Source organism: Amaranthus tricolor, chromosome 17 (assembly GCF_026212465.1).
Source record: "Amaranthus tricolor cultivar Red isolate AtriRed21 chromosome 17, ASM2621246v1, whole genome shotgun sequence".
NCBI classification, from domain to species: domain Eukaryota; kingdom Viridiplantae; phylum Streptophyta; class Magnoliopsida; order Caryophyllales; family Amaranthaceae; genus Amaranthus; species Amaranthus tricolor.
In genome coordinates this window covers 15,168,381-15,185,953 of record NC_080063.1, presented here as the reverse complement: position 1 = coordinate 15,185,953, position 17,573 = coordinate 15,168,381, and the positions used below count along the sequence as shown (strand labels likewise).

Below are 17,573 nucleotides of genomic sequence, written 5' to 3'. Positions count from 1 at the left end.
TTTTCCATCAGGACTCGTCCAACTAAATTAGCCCAATTTTCAATTTTTGGCCATGATTCTTTCTCTTATTCCCATCCATCGATTTAACTAACATTTTTATCTCATCTATGCATTTCACTTATTTTTCCATAAAAATATCATTTTACTAACTTTTCCAAATTTTCCCACTAATTACCTTTTAGGGCAGAATTTGTGGGACAGACTACAGAGGGAGTACAGATTACATGTATTTAAAATAAATTGAAAAAAATATCTGAATTTTTTAAATGATCTCTGCAATTCTGAATTCTGATCATAGAATTACCCTCCTAGGAGTAATATATATAAGGCCATAATAAGAGCATGGTAGGGCACAAGAGTATATTTTAGGCTAACAAGAGGACCATACAGATACATTACTATCACGGAGAAACATTTTCCTGACCTTAATATAAATGTATTTGCACATGGAATTATATTGCTACATTTTTCCTTCTTCCTCCTTTTGTTGGGTATGGAGAATTAATGAATAATGCAATGCCGATGGCCCATACCCTATGTCACTTGGATTCTTCATTTTGCGTCATGTACCTATGTACGATCCTTGATGCTCAGACATTAGTATGACACTTAGACACTTCATTTTAGGTGTAAAATTAAATATTTAAACGTATCCGACACTTGAACACATACCGGTATCCGACATCACTACCCGAGTCCAAGTAATATAGCCCATAACCATTCAATAACAAACCACATGTAAAAATCTCAAACATATACCGATTTGATGGATAGAACTTTCGATAAATAAACTTGATCGAGCAAACGAAAACCCCAAAAGATCAAGATTGGGAATCTAGGCTCGAGCCTAAGGTATAGTCCGAGATATTGAATTATGTTACAATATATAACATAGAAGAATGGCAGCCGAGCTGGTTTAACACACATGCAGAGATCAATATTCGACCGATCTTATACTATAATCATGAGTTCGCCCCTGATTTCGAGAAAGTAGGAACCAAGACTAGCCACAACTATTTAAAGTCAATTTTTGTAACTTTTAATTTATTCTGTAATCTAACAATGTAAAACAAGGTAAAAGGTAATTTATCTGCTATAAGATTGTAACAGTGCAGTTTTGCTCTTGCTATTTTCTGTTTTGGTATTTAAAATGAGAGAAACTAACCTTATTGGCTGTTGTACAAATACACTTTTTGTTATGAAGAGAAACAGGGTGTTATATTATGTCCATGTCTTACGCCTTCCTTCTTTTTGGGGCTCCAATGACTTCGTCATCACTATCTTCAATAACCCGTTTCTTGGGCTTTATATCGCCATTCTTTGTCGCTAACTTTGCCTTATTTGAACTCTCCGGTCTGCTAGATGATGAGGGCAATTTTACTGGAGTTCCCGTCTTGATTTGTTTCTGCTTCCGTTGCTTCTTTTCAAATGCTTTTTTGGCTCGTTCAGGGGATAGCAAGCCGTGTTCCATCAACCTACAAAACCGTTATAGTTTTTACCTTCATCATGTAACTGAGTATATAGAGAAGCAATAACTTATCACATTATCAAACACAACACATTTCTTCGAAGTCTTCTAGAAAAGCTCATAGAAGCTATAATCAGGGTATAGGAAGGGTTAGAAGATGACTAACTATACTCTCGTCAAAGGTGACAAGAGGTAACAGCCAATGAGAACCTCGGCTCAAGAAAGACATGGCTAGCACAAATGTAATACTAAAACAAGAACATGTTGAACCTTGAAAAGCTACAACTATCTTCAGTAATAGTTCACTCGTTCAATTATACTTGCAACTGATAGTGTCATTTTTCCAGACAATATGTCACAATTAGGTACAAGTATTTCAGAACGAAAGTAATAGAAAAAAAGCTCCAAAAATCATAACAGTGGAGCCTGAGAAAGCTGTCAGAGAATATTATTGAAGCTTTGTACTTGTTTCTATACAGCAGAAAGAAATAGTATTGTTGTTTGTTTACTTCAAAATCTTGGTCCACTTTAGTCATATCAGAAATTGATGAAGCCCACTATGAATAGCTTTTATTTAGCATCATTTTTCATTTTGGATTATTCTATTCATTTTGTGTCGTTTTTATTTTTAGACAATGGTAAATTTTAACCCTCAATTAATTTTATCTACATAGTTCATTAGCTTTCGTTCATTTATTACCATATATCCGTCTTTCTATTTTAAAAATCGATTTTCTTTTTGCTACTATTCTAGAGGGCCAGAGTACGTATACGAGTGATTATTGACATCTAGACTTGACATTTTAAGAAGATAGATGAAGAAGACCATCCAATTTTCAGCATGAGTAATCATTCTTCAGAAAAGAGTGTACTTATGTAGCCTTTGTCTCTTTATGGTATACATCCGACATCCAACAACACAATTTAATGTACAGTCAATCCAATCAAGAGGCTAAGAGTAGACTTGAATACTCAATTGTATCAATATGTATAAATGCAGAGAATATCAATACATGGTTCAATTATTATTGTTTTACGAAGTTTTAGTATTAACTTCTGAGAGCAACAACGACATTTCATTATCTCAATGTTATTAAGTAGCTTTCAACTAGGGTGGACTTTTTTGGGGTCATACGTATGCAGCCTTAATCTTGTTAGTGAAAGAAAAAAGGTTGTTCTAATTAAACCTTAGTAGTAAACATCATTTGCAGCTTCACTTAACTAAGCAGTACACATGATTTAATAAGTCATTACACTATACTCTTTTATAATCCGAAATCAGATAACTATAAATCTTTGGCCCCACCGAGATAAGGGACACTTTCTACTTATGAAAAGACTAAGAAAAGGGTGGTGGAGCCTTTGTTTTTTTCATTAATAACCTAACAAGAACAAGCCATTCTATAATGCAAGTAGCAAACTAACTCAAAGATGTGATGTGCTATAGGTGGGTAGTTTCAACTGCATAAAATGTTTCAATAGTGATCTAAAGCTCGTTTGGTTGACACACGAAATAAATTCTAATGGAAAATTATAAATTCTTTCTTCTCTCTAAAATTCGTTATCCAACCCAAGGAAAATGGGTCCCTCCAAATCCCTCTTTTTCTTTTTCCTGCAATTCCCTCAATCTAAACATAATGTTAATCTTTATCCAAATAAAGTGTAAATCTCCGCATGAAAGCATAATGATGTGTAATGTGCCATGAGATGCTAGCAAATATGCCCGACCAGCTCACATATCTAACATCGGGCTCGACCATAGCAATATTTCCTAGGACTTAAAAAAATTTAAGATTCTTATAGCCCTGAAACTTCAACATCAAGAAGCAATAATCATCACCAGAGAAAGTTCAACTACTTATGAATAAAGCTAGAAGATGTGATAGTGGAAGTTCCAAGCCTCAAATTAGATTGTGCATTTGAATAAAGAAATATCCTTGTCAATAATTCAGGCAAGGGATATTACCAACTACTTTATAGATGTCATTCAATTCCAAGCTAAGTAAATAAAGAGCAAACAAATAAGTAGTAAACATGTTAGGTACTAACAACAGCTCCTCTTAGTTTAATATGTGGAGCTGCTCCGTATAATACAGTTGTGCAAGCGCAGTCAAAAACCTATTCGTTTTAAGAGGTTGCTCATTGAATCTCACATAAGGGGTCGGGTCATTAATCAAGTGGGTGCGGAGAGTGCTTGTGGTAGTTGATAAGTTAATCAAAATCAAGTCATTGAACCGTAAACATAGGTTTTTATGCAGAGAGCTTAATATTGTGTTCCATGTGATACCCAGGATTGAGCTTTAAAAAGGATTGATAGACTACTCATATCAATAAGGTTCATCTTGTTTTTAAGGGAACCCATTTGCTAAGAACTCTCCAGTTAAATATGCTTAGTAGGGAGCAATCTCAGAATGGACGACCTTCTAAGAAGTTTTCTCGGGTGCTTTCAAATGAGGTCAAAGTGCGCTGAAAAGACTTTTTAGTTTGTAAGGCCATATTACAGCCTCCATGAGTAGTCACTGGCGATCTAATGGGACCGGGGAGTTAAATTCTCTTGGTTCCAAAAACTAGCAAAGGAATCTTAAGACTATAGCCAGATGGTAGAGTTGCACAAAGTCCTAAGGCAATCTCTACACTAATGGATTCAATTGTCTCGAGTCTGAATCCTCAATAGTCACGACACTGCATACTCACCATACGGTGACGTGTGGCCTTGTTTTTGTACAATGTTCTAAACCACTACGACCTACAAGTACACAGTTTCATCCCAAAACAATCGGTGCTAGACAAAAAACAATCGGCATTATAGAAGGCGAAGGATATTTCATTATATAGATTTCCTTTCAAATGGAGAAAGCTCTTAACCATATAAGTCCATCCATATTATCAGTAACCAACCAAAAAGAAGCACCTTCACACACAACCAACAAGAACGACCAAGACACATAAATTCATCGGGAATTACCACATTACGAAGATGTAGGCACCAGATGACAAATGACGTCTTAAACCAACCAAAGCAAACAACCTAATGACCATGACGACTCAGCCAAATCATACCAGTTTATAACCTACCTAATTGGTTCTGATCATTGCAAGGAAATGTAATTCGTGTTGTTTCACATATTGAACCCAAAAAAATCACTTTCACAGTAGTCGGGCGTATATTCTGACATTAGATATACACCCTTGTCCTGAAGTCAACTAAGACTCCCAATCACAAAAATTGAATCATCCTTCTCAAACCATAGCAACCATATAATAGAGGGAGAAAAAGCAGTGTGCCATAAAATTTTAGTGTCCCGTTCAACTTCCAGACCTCATATACAATATCTGTAACTGACCCATGATAGCGAGGGTCGCCCATTAAATCCTGACCATACTAAAAGCATCTTTCAAAGAAAACTCACCTAACAATGCAAAAAGATTTATGCCCTGTCTACTCACAGGGTAGTCAAAAAACACAAACATGAACAGAAAATTTACGTTCGGTTTCGGTCTCCAAATCTGTGATTCTCATAAGCATACAGTTTTCCCAATTTGGTAACCCGCATAAAAATTTTTGCCAGCTTCGAAACCGTAGTATTCCAAATAAGGTAGAAAAAGAAAAGGAACTGTTGATGTAAAATACTGTAATGGGGGTTAGAAAAAGAACGAGTAGCAAAAAAGCTTAAGAACTCGACCAAATGCACACATTTGTCTAGAAAATCTAGAAATTCTCAAAATCCTGTATCCTACCTAAATCCATTGGAAGCATCAAACGGGTTTTAAGTACAAAGGAATATGGACGGAAAATTACGAACTTTACAAGGGTACACAAGGAAAGCACATTCCAAACCTCAAACTATATATTGAGGGTGGGACACTAATCCTAATTATACTGGACATGAAAGATCGATTCTAAGACCCCAGATCAAGTTGAAAGCATGAAAGGAAAATGAAAATTTAACACCCTCCTAGATTTTTACCACTGACGAGACGGACATTATCTACAAAACAAAAATAGTTCATAACTTTTAATTGAAGACAGGCACCACTAACTTGAACATGAAAGTCGGGTCACCTAAATGAAAACCACAAGAAGCTCCAAACAAACTCGTACACAACCATAGTGTAAAAACAAGGCCGCATCACATCGCATTGGCCGCATTGTAAAGGTTTTAAAAACAAACGAACCAATATTTCCCCGTTGTAAAGGTGTAAAACAACCGTGTTTTGGGCCGTATCAAGGGATATCTTATGATACAACCGATTTATGATAACCGCATGACTCCCGTTACCGCATCATCGTTCCGTTACCGCGATCGCGACCGTCACCGCATTTTTACACTATAATAACACAACCCATTAACCATTGTCGAAAAAGAAAGGATGCAGAGGAAGATATAATCTTCTAAGGACCAAAAGCAAAACACTTACGTCATATTTCATCTGTTTTTAATGAAGTTTCTTACAAATCTCATCATAAGCACCTCTAATATTGAGATTAAAGCTAAGACCTGAACATTTGCATCTATTAAAAAGATCACCACAACAGCATTAAAACTATACCAAGTACCAACCCTCCACTAATGCACTTATCTTAAGAGAGATTGTAAAGGTAAAACCAAACTTAAGTTACAAGAAACCATAACGAACAATCTAGAAGCACATAGGTCTATGTCAAAGTCCTCAGAAATAGGGAGCCAATCCAAATCATCAATAAAACATAATCAACAACCTCATCTTCAAGAACGGAGTAGGGACTCAAAATAGAGCTCTTCAAATCTTTACTCCCCCCCCCCCCCCCCCCCCCCCAACTTTGTGATCTTTAGGGACGTCTCCTATAAGGCTATAAAAATATCTTATAAGGCCTTGTATACTCTACTCAACCATGAAGTGCATAAATATCTTATAAGGCATATGCATCACAAAATTCATTGGCTTTTGTAATTATTTAACTGCAACAATTTTGTAAAACAAATTCCAAAGTATTCGGGCAATGGATAGTCAAAACATTTAGTCATTTATGATCAAGATCATTGGCGATAACTGTATTTATTTCTGGACGGAGTAAAGGATATGCACTATGATTCTATTCATTCCTAATTCTAGTTTTTCTTGAAAATATTCTGAATCGATTATAAAGATGGCGTGTTGCGGTTTCTCTTCTCTAAGCATGCACTATACTCTACGTTAACATGGGAGATTTAGCAATAGCCAAGCTTATCAAGAATTACGGCCTTAATTAATACAAGTACATAAATAACACAGCATTGTGGTGCTCACCAGAATTCAGCCATTTCACTAGTTGGTATTTGTACAGACAATGATTCATAGAATATCCTCAAGGGTTCTCTCTGCCAACAACGATTACAAATTTATGCAGAAACATCATTGAAACTATCATAAATCGACATAACAAAATAAAATGAAGGTCAATCAGGCAAACATACCTCCTCGGGGGGATCAAATTTCTGTCCCGGTAAACTGTAAACCTTCTTCTCCCTTTTAGCCTTCTTAACAGGTGTTGCCGGTGCAATAGGTTTCCCTTTCTCCTTCACATTCAAACAATGACATCTTAAACTTAGTGCATATGTTCATGCTTCGAATGAGTTCTAACAGAAATAATAAATCAAAGAAACCTTGTAAATTAGTTCATCAAGCATACCTGTTATTTAATTCATACACAAATTTGATCGATCTAAATCACCGAAGCTAAATAATGATTTACTCCTTAAAGAACCAACAATTGATCCCCTTTATCACTAGTCTGGTGGCGGCGTGGGATTGTCAGGGAACCAACTCAATGACATAGTATCAGTAGTCAACGTGAAAAGTGGTCACGGGTTCAAATCTCAACCACCCATCATTTAAAGAGGAATATTCAGCGCCTATGTGCACCCACATTTCTAGCTCAATGGACTCTCGTGTGAGGGGGCGTGTTAGAGTATATAACGTATTCTAGGACCTCAACCAAAAGCTTATCAGATTAAGCTTTTGGTTGAGGTCCCAGGATATGTTATATTATGTAGTCAATTAAGAAATGCATAGGAGTAACCTACAATTTCTCATCAATCACAAATTCATTTGTTGGCTGTAAATTTTGTTTTGTTCAAATCCATCCTGAGCATATAAATCATTAGTAGTACACAAACAAATTTTGACATGATCAGGTAAAACTTCTGAACTTTCCAAACAGTAATAATCTAGGAACCATAAAATTGATTAAATTTCACAAACAATGAAATAAATAGAAACCAATAGGCACTTGCACACCTACCAACTCAAAAATTCAATTCATCTTTATAGCTCAAGCATCTCAAACAATGTAACATAATTCGTTACGTAATTCGCCTTTTGAATTCACGATTCGCTCAAAATGACCCAAAAATAGCCAAAAATCGACCAAAATTCACTTTTTTATTCGCGATTCGCTTGCAGATCAGTGAATCGTGTGACAGTGATCTCAAACCATTTACAACAAATAAGCACAAGCAATGTAACCCCCAAAAAAATGAAACCCAGCACATGCAACCAATCAGCTCACTTAAATTTTCTTAAAATCAATGAATAAACCTAAATTCAACATACCCACACAAAAAAAATCCAATTTTATATAAACCCTTCAATCAACCATCCAAAATGAAACAAAAATATGACAAAATCAGCTAGAATTCATACATTCTGAAAATGGGTACCTCAGATTTTGCATTTTTTCCTGGAATTGACTTATTCTTGGTATCAGAAACAGATGAATGTTTGGTTGAAGTTTCAATCTTCTTAGTTGGTTTACTTGAAGAAGGCCCAGCTGGATTCTTGTTGATTGGTTTCACCTTCACAGCTGCACTTGCCATTGAAATTCTTCTCCAAGAACTATTCTTTATATAATTATTTTCTTAAACAAAACTTAAATTTGTCTAGATCCCAACAATAAAATACACAATTTAATTGAAATGGATAGATCTGATCAAAAAGTGAGATTTATCTATCCTCATAATCCTCTCATTTATAGTAAATCAAAATGACAAAATCCCAAAACCTTACTCACTTCCTCTTTCTTATTTCATCTTCTATGTTTGGTTATGGATAACTAGAAATTGGTGCAGAATCAAAACACAAAATCATGTATAAAAATAAAACAGAAAAAGAAGAGGGTGAAAGGTGAAAATGAAAAGCGTCGATTTTTCTTTTTTTTTCCAGGTAAAAAAAAAAACAAAAAAAAAATAGCGTGCAAGAAATTTTAAGTTTCTGGTAAATTGTAGTTTTAACTGTTTTCAGATTATCTGCCATTTTCTTAAATCTTACTCCCTCATAGAATTTGGTGTCGCTTGCCAATGAAGACTGCCTTTCACCTACTTTAACGGTAATAAAAGCGTTGGGTTATTTTATATCGACGCCTAAGTTTGTCATATTTTTACTACGACGGTCTTGTTTTTACTTTGATTTGATCCCAAGCATTTAAAATTGATTTATGTACATAGTGACTACTGACTACTTTTACTCCCTCTGTAGCGGGTGTTTGGATTGATTTCGAACAGATGAAATGAGTTTAAGTGAAATTTGAGTTGATTTCAAATCGATAAATATTCTTACGGTTTACTTTCGATTCAATTTGAGTCATGTTCGATTCGGATATTATTAAGTTACAAATCAAATTGTGTTGATATTGGTTTAGGGGTTGATTAAGTAGACATCGGCTAAAAAACAGATTACGAGCAGGTTGATGTTGGATTGAACCGGGTATATAATGGGTTAGATTTGTTTCGGTTCGATAGATTTTCGATAGTAGGTTAATTACAATTCGGATAAAATTTTATTTCGGTTAACTACAATTTTGATGAAATGATTATAATTGACAAAAATATTGATTTGGATCAATTTTAATACAATTAAATCTCGACTTCAGGCTAAATTCAACATATATGTTTGATTTCATCCCGAACGGTTGATGATCAAGTTTGATTACCCAAATATCGAATCTTAATCGGTAATTTTAGGGTAATTGATTGGCTGGGTCCATATTCGGTTCTAATTAACTTCACTTACGAATCACTTTAGACAATTACGTTTCGGTTGTCAAATTTAAGATATTTTGAAAATAAATCGATTTGTTTTCAACTTTAGTTAGCCTCCGATTTGAAACAAATCTAATTTTCAGATATACTTTCTCGATTCAAATATGGGTTGAATACAGTTTGATTTGAGTGGGTCCATTGAGGCGGATCAGGTTTAAACACTTCTAATCTCTTCCCTTTGTTTCCATGAGACTGACAATTTTTTAATCCGTCCCTTTTAGTTTGTTACAATTTTCTTCTATGAAAATATCTCCACCACTTTTTTTTAATTTCCACATTTAAACTCTCTTTTAATATCATCCACACAATTTAATAATCTTATAATTTCTTAATCTTCGTGCAATATACAACTGTATGAATTTCTTGGAGACTTCAAAAGTATTACTCTCCCATTTTTCTATATTGGCAATAATAAAACACCAATTAAATTTTGGATTAATTCAAACAATTGTACTACTTGTCTGTTGTGTTGTGTCTAGCCTGCTATACAATGTCATTTGTAGAATTGTAGTAACTGTAAGTACAAAAATGTGATCTAAATACATATTGCTAAAGAAAAATGCAAAGTTCAATCCAATCCTTGGGACTCGTCCATTGATGGTAAAATGCAACTGAGTTTCTTAAATCTGATCAGTATAAACAGCATCAACGTCATCAAGTTCGAGCAATTCGGAAAACAACTCCTTGTTTAATTCCATGGCTTCATCATCAACCTGTCACACAAACATAGATATGAATCACATTAAAAACTAGTGAACTCCCATGCTTAACACTGTAAATTCATTCCATTAGATAATAAATGAAATGTTGAAAGCCGAAAGGGGAAACTCTTGCTCAGTCAGTCAATTGCTTAGGGCCCGCTTAGATTGAGCGTAAATATTTAAGGGGGTACATTTATATAACGAATAATTGGAACTTTTCTTCGTGCTACTGCCTCGGCTCCTGTATTATGTCCCACAATCCTAGTTGTGCCATAAAAAAAGGTGAGCCCCGTTTTAGATTAAGTTAAAATTGGAACTTTTACAGAGTATCAGGAATCAATGACGAATGATGATACCAGTAGGCCTCTCACTTAAGGATTCCAACAGACACAGGAAAGCTGACATTGGTATGGTGGACATAAAAGATGAACAAAACAAGCAGATCCCCTATTCGATTTAAGAGTTGCCCTTCAATTATTTAGGATAAAGGAGAACAATGGGACATCCTCTACTTCGTAAGCAATTAAGAAAAGAAAAGTCTTCATTTTCAAGTTAATAGAGAAAAGAAATTGGATCCTACCACATATATGTGCTCGCCATAAAAGATGAAATAGAACGAAGACGATATTTAAACACTCATAGGGAGCCTCATCCCTTGGTTCTCAGCGTTGGAAGAAACAAAACACGAAAATCAGATAGTCTGCTTCTAACAACCTATTCTATGCCCGTATGGAAGCCAGGATTAAATCTTGTTAATCACCAGGAAACTTCCTTTCTAACAGAACAGAATATCAACACCCACCCACCCACCTACCTTTTGGCTACCTTAGTTTACCATGGCCAACCATATGCCGACAACACTCAACTTCACTCAGATGCCAATTGGCTGACAGAATTTCATTCTTGCCTTCTCTTTGAGCAGCTCACTTTTCCAAGAGATTAGAATCCTTGTATGTGCAAATCTAAAAACACGAGAGCATTTACACCTTCCGTTTATAATCACTATAAAAATGAGTTGTCACTGATGCGGTAAATCAATCTAACATTGGCAATTAATTATAAAGAAATGGGTCAAGACTCAAGGCACGGCTGAAACGAAAGATTTTTCAACTGCTGTCATTCAGGTCAATTCAATTTCTTAATTTGTGCCTACGAAGTGAGATGTTAGGGAGCTAGGGATAAACAAAGTTTGATCTAAACCGCAAATCAAACCGAATCCGTACTTTTAGTATTTAGTCTGGTCTATAGTCTAACGGTCCGGTCTATTTTTTTTCAAAAAAAAATGATTTTCGATATGGTCCCAGTTTTTTATTTTTCAGACCATACTATGACCGAAAACCGTAGTCTTTAAGAAATAAAAAAAAGGTCGCTACCTAGATATTTGAAGATGTAGTTATTTTATAGTAATATATACTTCAATGATGTCGATGCAATAAACTAAATACAAATTATTATATTTGGTGATTGAAGGTACGAAATATTTGCATAAACACATATATTAATTTGAAAAAAAATATAAAAAAAACGGAGACCAGATTGTTGTAGAACAGTTTGGTCTGCTCCGGTCTGGTGATTTAAGCGACATTTTTGGTTTGGTCTGATTTTAGTGTCAGACCAAAGCAAACCGGACCATGCGCACCCCTATAGGGAGCGGAAGTCACGCATGACACACAATAAGAACCAATCTCCTTTTTAAAAAATCGACGAAACATTGGACTGTGAACTTACTTTCTACGCCTATTAACGCCACAATATATCCAAACAGATCGAAGGGTAAAAAATTGTATCATGCTAAATGCATGCAATATAGATATAGATCCAGATTCCAGATTATTGAAGCTTCAAATTGGAAATCATGAGTTGGCATTTTAGTAAAAATGATTTACTAGAGCGATGCATAGAAAATGAACAAAGCATCTTCCACAGCAACATCATAATAATATATTATGCGCTTATGATTTAAAAATATGAAATATCCATATTAAAACCAAAAAAAAAATAGAAGAGACATTTGTAAAACACAGTTCATCATGCAACTTGGGAATCAAATATCAGGTTACTGCTAATAAAATGACGGCATGTTAACGCAAATAAATATCAAACCTCGACAGGGTTAACTGGAAGTAGCTCATATCCATTATCGGGCTCAAAACTGATTCCTTCATCGCGAAGCTTGGATAGTATAACAGAATAACCTTCTGGTGAACTTACAATTTTATAGTATCTATTCAGAGAGAAAATAGGACAGGAAATTCGTGAAGTGGAAAATTCGTGATAAGGAACAAGCGATAAAGATGAATTGATAACATTACCTATCTGATTGATCTTCAGAGGCGTCTTCATTGTCTGGAGGATCAATAACATCCTCAGCACCAGCATCCAAGGCAATTTCAAGAAGCTGGTCTTTTTCAGCATCGCTGACTTTCACATTCACAATGCGAGCACGTTTAAACCTAAATATAACAGAACCAGAATCTGCCATCTTTCCCCCACAGTCCTTGACCATCCTCTTAATAGCGGACACTGATCTGTTTACATTGTCTGTTGATACCTCAACAACAAAGCCAACGCCACCAAAACCATATACCTAATACAACGTAACAAACAAGTAAAATACAGTACAGGTTCACTGTTAGCCAATATGAGAAAAGAAAATATTTTTGAAAAAAACAGAGGGGAAACTAGATAATAAAATCACATTTTTGAAATATAGTGAGAAGTGAGAACAGTCACCTCATATACTTTCTCGATGAAAGCCTCTTGTCCCTTCTCAGATGCTTTCTTGATATTGCGCTCAACAATATCCTTTGGGACATCAAGCTCCTTGGCCTTCTCAATAAGAACAGCCAAAGCGGTATTGGATAAAGGATTTGGACCTCCTTTCTTCACACTACAAAATTTTCCAACCAGTACAAATGTACAATCACTCACTATCTGCTATATGCTAAAGAAATAAATAGTACAATAAAAAAGGACTAAAGGACCTTCACAAGCAAGCCGGGAAAAGGATGGGTTAAAACAGAATGCATCAAGTGCGGAAAAATTGCTTCTCATACCCACCTAGCTACCTTATTTCCTACCAACTACTAGGTGATGTCTACTTAGCCTAACAACAAGTGATCATGACACCATCTGAATTTTGTGCAAGAAAAGAACCTCAAATGATAAAAGCACGAAGGGGAAGCTTCTAATGTATGTTAGCTAACTTATTTAGTAGAGTTTATGGGGATTAATAATACCCAAGACCTAAGATCAAATTTCATCAGAATCGCTACCCTTTGTGACTATACACCAAGAAAAACAAAGATGAATGTAATACACTAGCAATGTGAAGGGCACTATGGGATGAGTATTAGCTTACATCAGAATGAAGATCCTAAAGAGTTACTTAGAAAGAAACAATATTAGTTAAGAGTTTTGTGTAAAGCTTTTGAGACCCCTAAAACCTAGTCAGTTATCATTATTATCATAATTTATAACTTCAAAATCCCATCATTTCTTGTTTCTTAACCATATCGATCCATAATAAATGGTATCAAAGCCAGTGACTTAGAAATTCATTGAATGTTATAGAAACACTCACATTTGAAGATAAATAAAAGGCGAGATGGAATAAACTCATAGAGAAGTTAGAGAAAGCATTAGATAGAGAGATTCTAGCCTTGCTAAAATCATCGACTACCTTACCATTTCCTAATTTCAATTCAACACCATTAATACCATAACTTCATAATTTCATCATATTTTCAAACTCAAATAAGATAGGTGAGGATTTTGGATCACTTACGCAGATACAACTTCCTTTCCAATCTTTGAATACAGCTTTCCCTTCTTTAGATCTTGAGCCCCCTGCAAAAGTTCACCTTCTACACTTGAGAAGAACAGAAGATGACAGAAAAATATTTTTTAAGCTCCAAGCACACTATAGGCCAGCTCGAAACAGAGTTTCCTTCAAAGTGTAACATAAATTCACCTTTATTTGTTTGATAAAAGGTTGCACATCATGTATCAAAAATATCAAATATCCCCTAAATAAAATGCTACAATGAAAAAACACCTGGAAATGATATTTAGCATATCATTCTTTTTGAGAACTGAAGAGAGTAGTCATTTAAAGAAAGTACACTGAATAATATCGAAGTAAAGTAAAGAATATGATAGAAAACATGAAACATGAATTAATACTTACTGTAGAATGTAATATCCTAATTACAGAAATGGAAACATTTTGCTCTGTGAACCCACGGAACGAAACAGCAATGACTACACATAACTGGGTTCCGGGGGAGTGATTTTTGTTTTTGTAATTATAGATAGATGTTGTGCATATGAAGTGATGTGCATTTTTTTCTTTCTCGACTATTTCAAAATGTTCCAACTCAACACTTCTATTGTCGATGGATCGACACCACACATCACTAAATTGGAGTTACCAATTGTCCTACATTTTTATCCTCAATAGCTATCACTTCCAAGCTTCCACCGTGAATCATAATTTTAGAACTATCCCTCAATATATACCCAGTTACCCACACATCTATCGCAACACAATTAATTCAACTACTTCAATTTTCTTGCCATGTTCTTTCCAAAGACACATACAATAACATTGATTCATTATCGTTCCTAAACACAAAAATAAAGATGCCAAAAATAAGTAAGGCTGTAAGGGGATGACAAGAAAGAAAATATTACCAGTCTATACTCTACATATATCTTTAAATAAATTGAGACATAGTAGTGGCCAGACAAACAAATCCTACTATGTCACTATTTTGTAATTAGGGGTGTTGTTCAGGTTGGAGGAGAACATTTTCCTAAAAAGCATTTTCCCTATGTTTTTGCGAATGGTAATTGATATGTCAAGGTATTTAACATGGAGGGGGAAAATGTAATTTTGCAAACATTTTTCTCCAAAATTGTAAGGTAGATTTCTTTACTCTTCCCTCGACATCTCCATTTTCCTTGAACTTTCCATCAAACCAAACAGAAGCCTAAATATATTGCATTTTTCATTAAAGAAAAAAGTTGTATGAAAACGTGTTATCCAAGAAAACAAACACCGCAAGGGCCATATACCTTTTTTTTATAAGCTCTAATTCAGCTGAAGTTTGCGTTCTTGTCTTGAAATCGTACAAATTTCACAACATCATCCTAACTCTTCATAAGCCCACATATCCTTCTCATATCTCCTATTCACAACACAATGAGTCGTCTCTTGATGGGCCATACCAATCACGCTTCACACATTTACAAGACAACAATACAAGATCTCAAGTTATTATTTAGAAAACAATGCAATTTCATCCATTTCATTAACTACACTTTGAATCTCATTAAAAGAAAATCAAGTTTCCACCTCATCCACCCAATTGCACACAACAATTATTCAATTATTACATAAACATTATGCATTACACTTCGAAAGATTATGTGAAGAATATCACAATCAAAAATTAATTCAACTTCCTAGCTACTATAGGCAACAACTAAAAACCGTTAAAACTCAAACCCCAATCTCTAACAAGCATTTTATCAAACAAGTGATGTGCATTACACCGGGTGGAATCTAGGCCCAGATGTACATAAGCTATAGCCTTGGTAATTTGATTAAACCCTATCAACATCGAATTATGGAACATATAATACAAAAGAATGGCAGCCCATTTGTTTCAGCACACATGCAGAAGTGAGTATAGCAAGCATAAAAGTTTGAAATGGGTAATTGAAAAAGTATTGAAAAGTATAGCAAAGTAAATCACCTTTCTGGTGGCAATTTTGCTGGAGCGCCTACCCATACAAAGAGGAGAAATCCAAATCCTTACTATGGAAAAACATGGTTCATAACTTCCATTAAAAGAAGGTAATTGTGAACCCCACAAATTTGATGAATATGATGATGATCTTGAAATCCTTCTCCGTACCTTACCATTCCCTAAATTGAGACAAAATCAGAAATCAAAACAGAAGAAAAAATGATAAAATGATAAAATGATAAAAATGAATTTGTTCTTCTTCAAGATAAGAAACGACATACAACGAAGAGAAGGAGAAGAGGAAGAATGGGATGTTAATGGAGTTGTATATGAGAATCTTTGAAAATCAGTGCAACCCAATGGTGGAACTGAACAAGATAAACAACTCATTTCAATTTTCAATGGCTTCAGTTTTACTCGTTTTCTCCCAGCTTATACAATGTGGTAGTCCTATTTCAATTTGATTTTGCTTAATTAAATAAAAATATCTAATTATATTTGACTTTATACCATTTTTAAAGGGACAACAAACTACTCATCTTAGGCTTTATTGTTGGGTATTAACTAAAAACAAAGTTGCATCCGTTGAATGACCAGCCCTACAAAGCTACAGCTCGATCAAGTAAACAAAAAAATTCACTTTTGGCTTGAGTCTGCTTGAACAATCAATAGGAGAACTCAAATGAACATGTTTATGTTATTTTCCCTTTCAAGTTTTTGCTCCTTTTTTCTTAGAGTTGCCTCTTTTCGTTTGCATGAAGTATATTGGATATAGTTTTGTTTATGTAACTTAATCCATTCTTCATTTGTGCTTGCTTTCTTACAGGATTTTTTTTCTTTCTATGTATTTTCTTTCTGTAACATCCCCTAATTTATCGGGTTTAAAAAGAAAATATAATAAAATAAAATAATTAAGTTTTATTAAATTATATTATTTACATAGATAATTAGAAGAAATAAAGTAAGTTAAATTTTAACGGTAACGCGTTTTATCGCGTACGTTGTTATTGCGTAGCATTTCTTTTTTGTTTTAACAAAAAAAAAAAGACAATTACTTAATTAATTAATTAAAAAAATAAAAATCAGGGCAAGGGAAAGGGTTGGCCGGTTGTCTTGGAGTAGGGGAGGAATCTTGTAACTCCTCTCATAAGTGTGTATTATGGCACATTAAGTTCATTATTTTAATTGTCTATTAATGCTATAAGCATCATTTGAATTCCTCACCATTCTAAACTTTCAAGTGAACAAAAAATTAAGAAAATTCTCCCCTTTTGCTCTCTTGTTTCAGCACACCTCAAAGAAAAAAAAATTGTTGTTACATCCAATCTTTTGATCAAAGGGGTAAGTTTAGTTGAATTGTTAATTATAGATTTTATATACAAGATTTCTAAGATGAATTATATTTTATGTATGATGATATCCTATGACTTTTAGGAGGATTGAGTATTTTTTATATATATGTAATTTTCTCTAATAATCCTTTAATAAACTTTAATTTGTTAAAAGGATTAAGTTATGTTTCTTTTAAAAAAAAAAAAAAAAAACCGTTTCTTGACTTATATCCTTTAACAAAGTTTAAATTTGTTATAAG

The 17,573-nt window shown here is 34.3% G+C and overlaps 2 protein-coding genes across 3 annotated transcripts; both read right to left on the bottom strand.

The window, feature by feature from the left end:
• Positions 1 to 1,016: 1,016 nt before the first annotated feature.
• Positions 1,017 to 8,804, bottom strand: LOC130804592 (uncharacterized). 2 transcript variants are annotated; one of them, XM_057669082.1, is made up of 4 exons: positions 8,149 to 8,804; positions 6,904 to 7,005; positions 6,737 to 6,807; positions 1,017 to 1,475 (listed from the first exon to the last, which is right to left on the bottom strand). In XM_057669082.1, exons 1-4 carry the CDS (start codon positions 8,302 to 8,304, stop codon positions 1,235 to 1,237), a joined length of 570 nt encoding a protein of 189 aa, XP_057525065.1. In that variant the 5' UTR covers positions 8,305 to 8,804; the 3' UTR covers positions 1,017 to 1,234. The 2 variants fall into 2 exon arrangements, with proteins under 2 accessions (XP_057525065.1, XP_057525066.1); XM_057669083.1 differs by having other exon boundaries at positions 6,904 to 7,002; positions 8,149 to 8,630.
• Positions 8,805 to 9,824: 1,020 nt separating this feature from the next.
• Positions 9,825 to 16,765, bottom strand: LOC130804591 (probable transcriptional regulatory protein At2g25830). Its single transcript, XM_057669081.1, has 7 exons — positions 16,264 to 16,765; positions 15,989 to 16,161; positions 14,014 to 14,075; positions 12,960 to 13,116; positions 12,539 to 12,813; positions 12,330 to 12,450; positions 9,825 to 10,238 (listed from the first exon to the last, which is right to left on the bottom strand). Exons 1-7 carry the CDS (start codon positions 16,370 to 16,372, stop codon positions 10,146 to 10,148), a joined length of 990 nt encoding a protein of 329 aa, XP_057525064.1. The 5' UTR covers positions 16,373 to 16,765; the 3' UTR covers positions 9,825 to 10,145.
• Between the last annotated feature and the right edge of the window lie 808 nt (positions 16,766 to 17,573).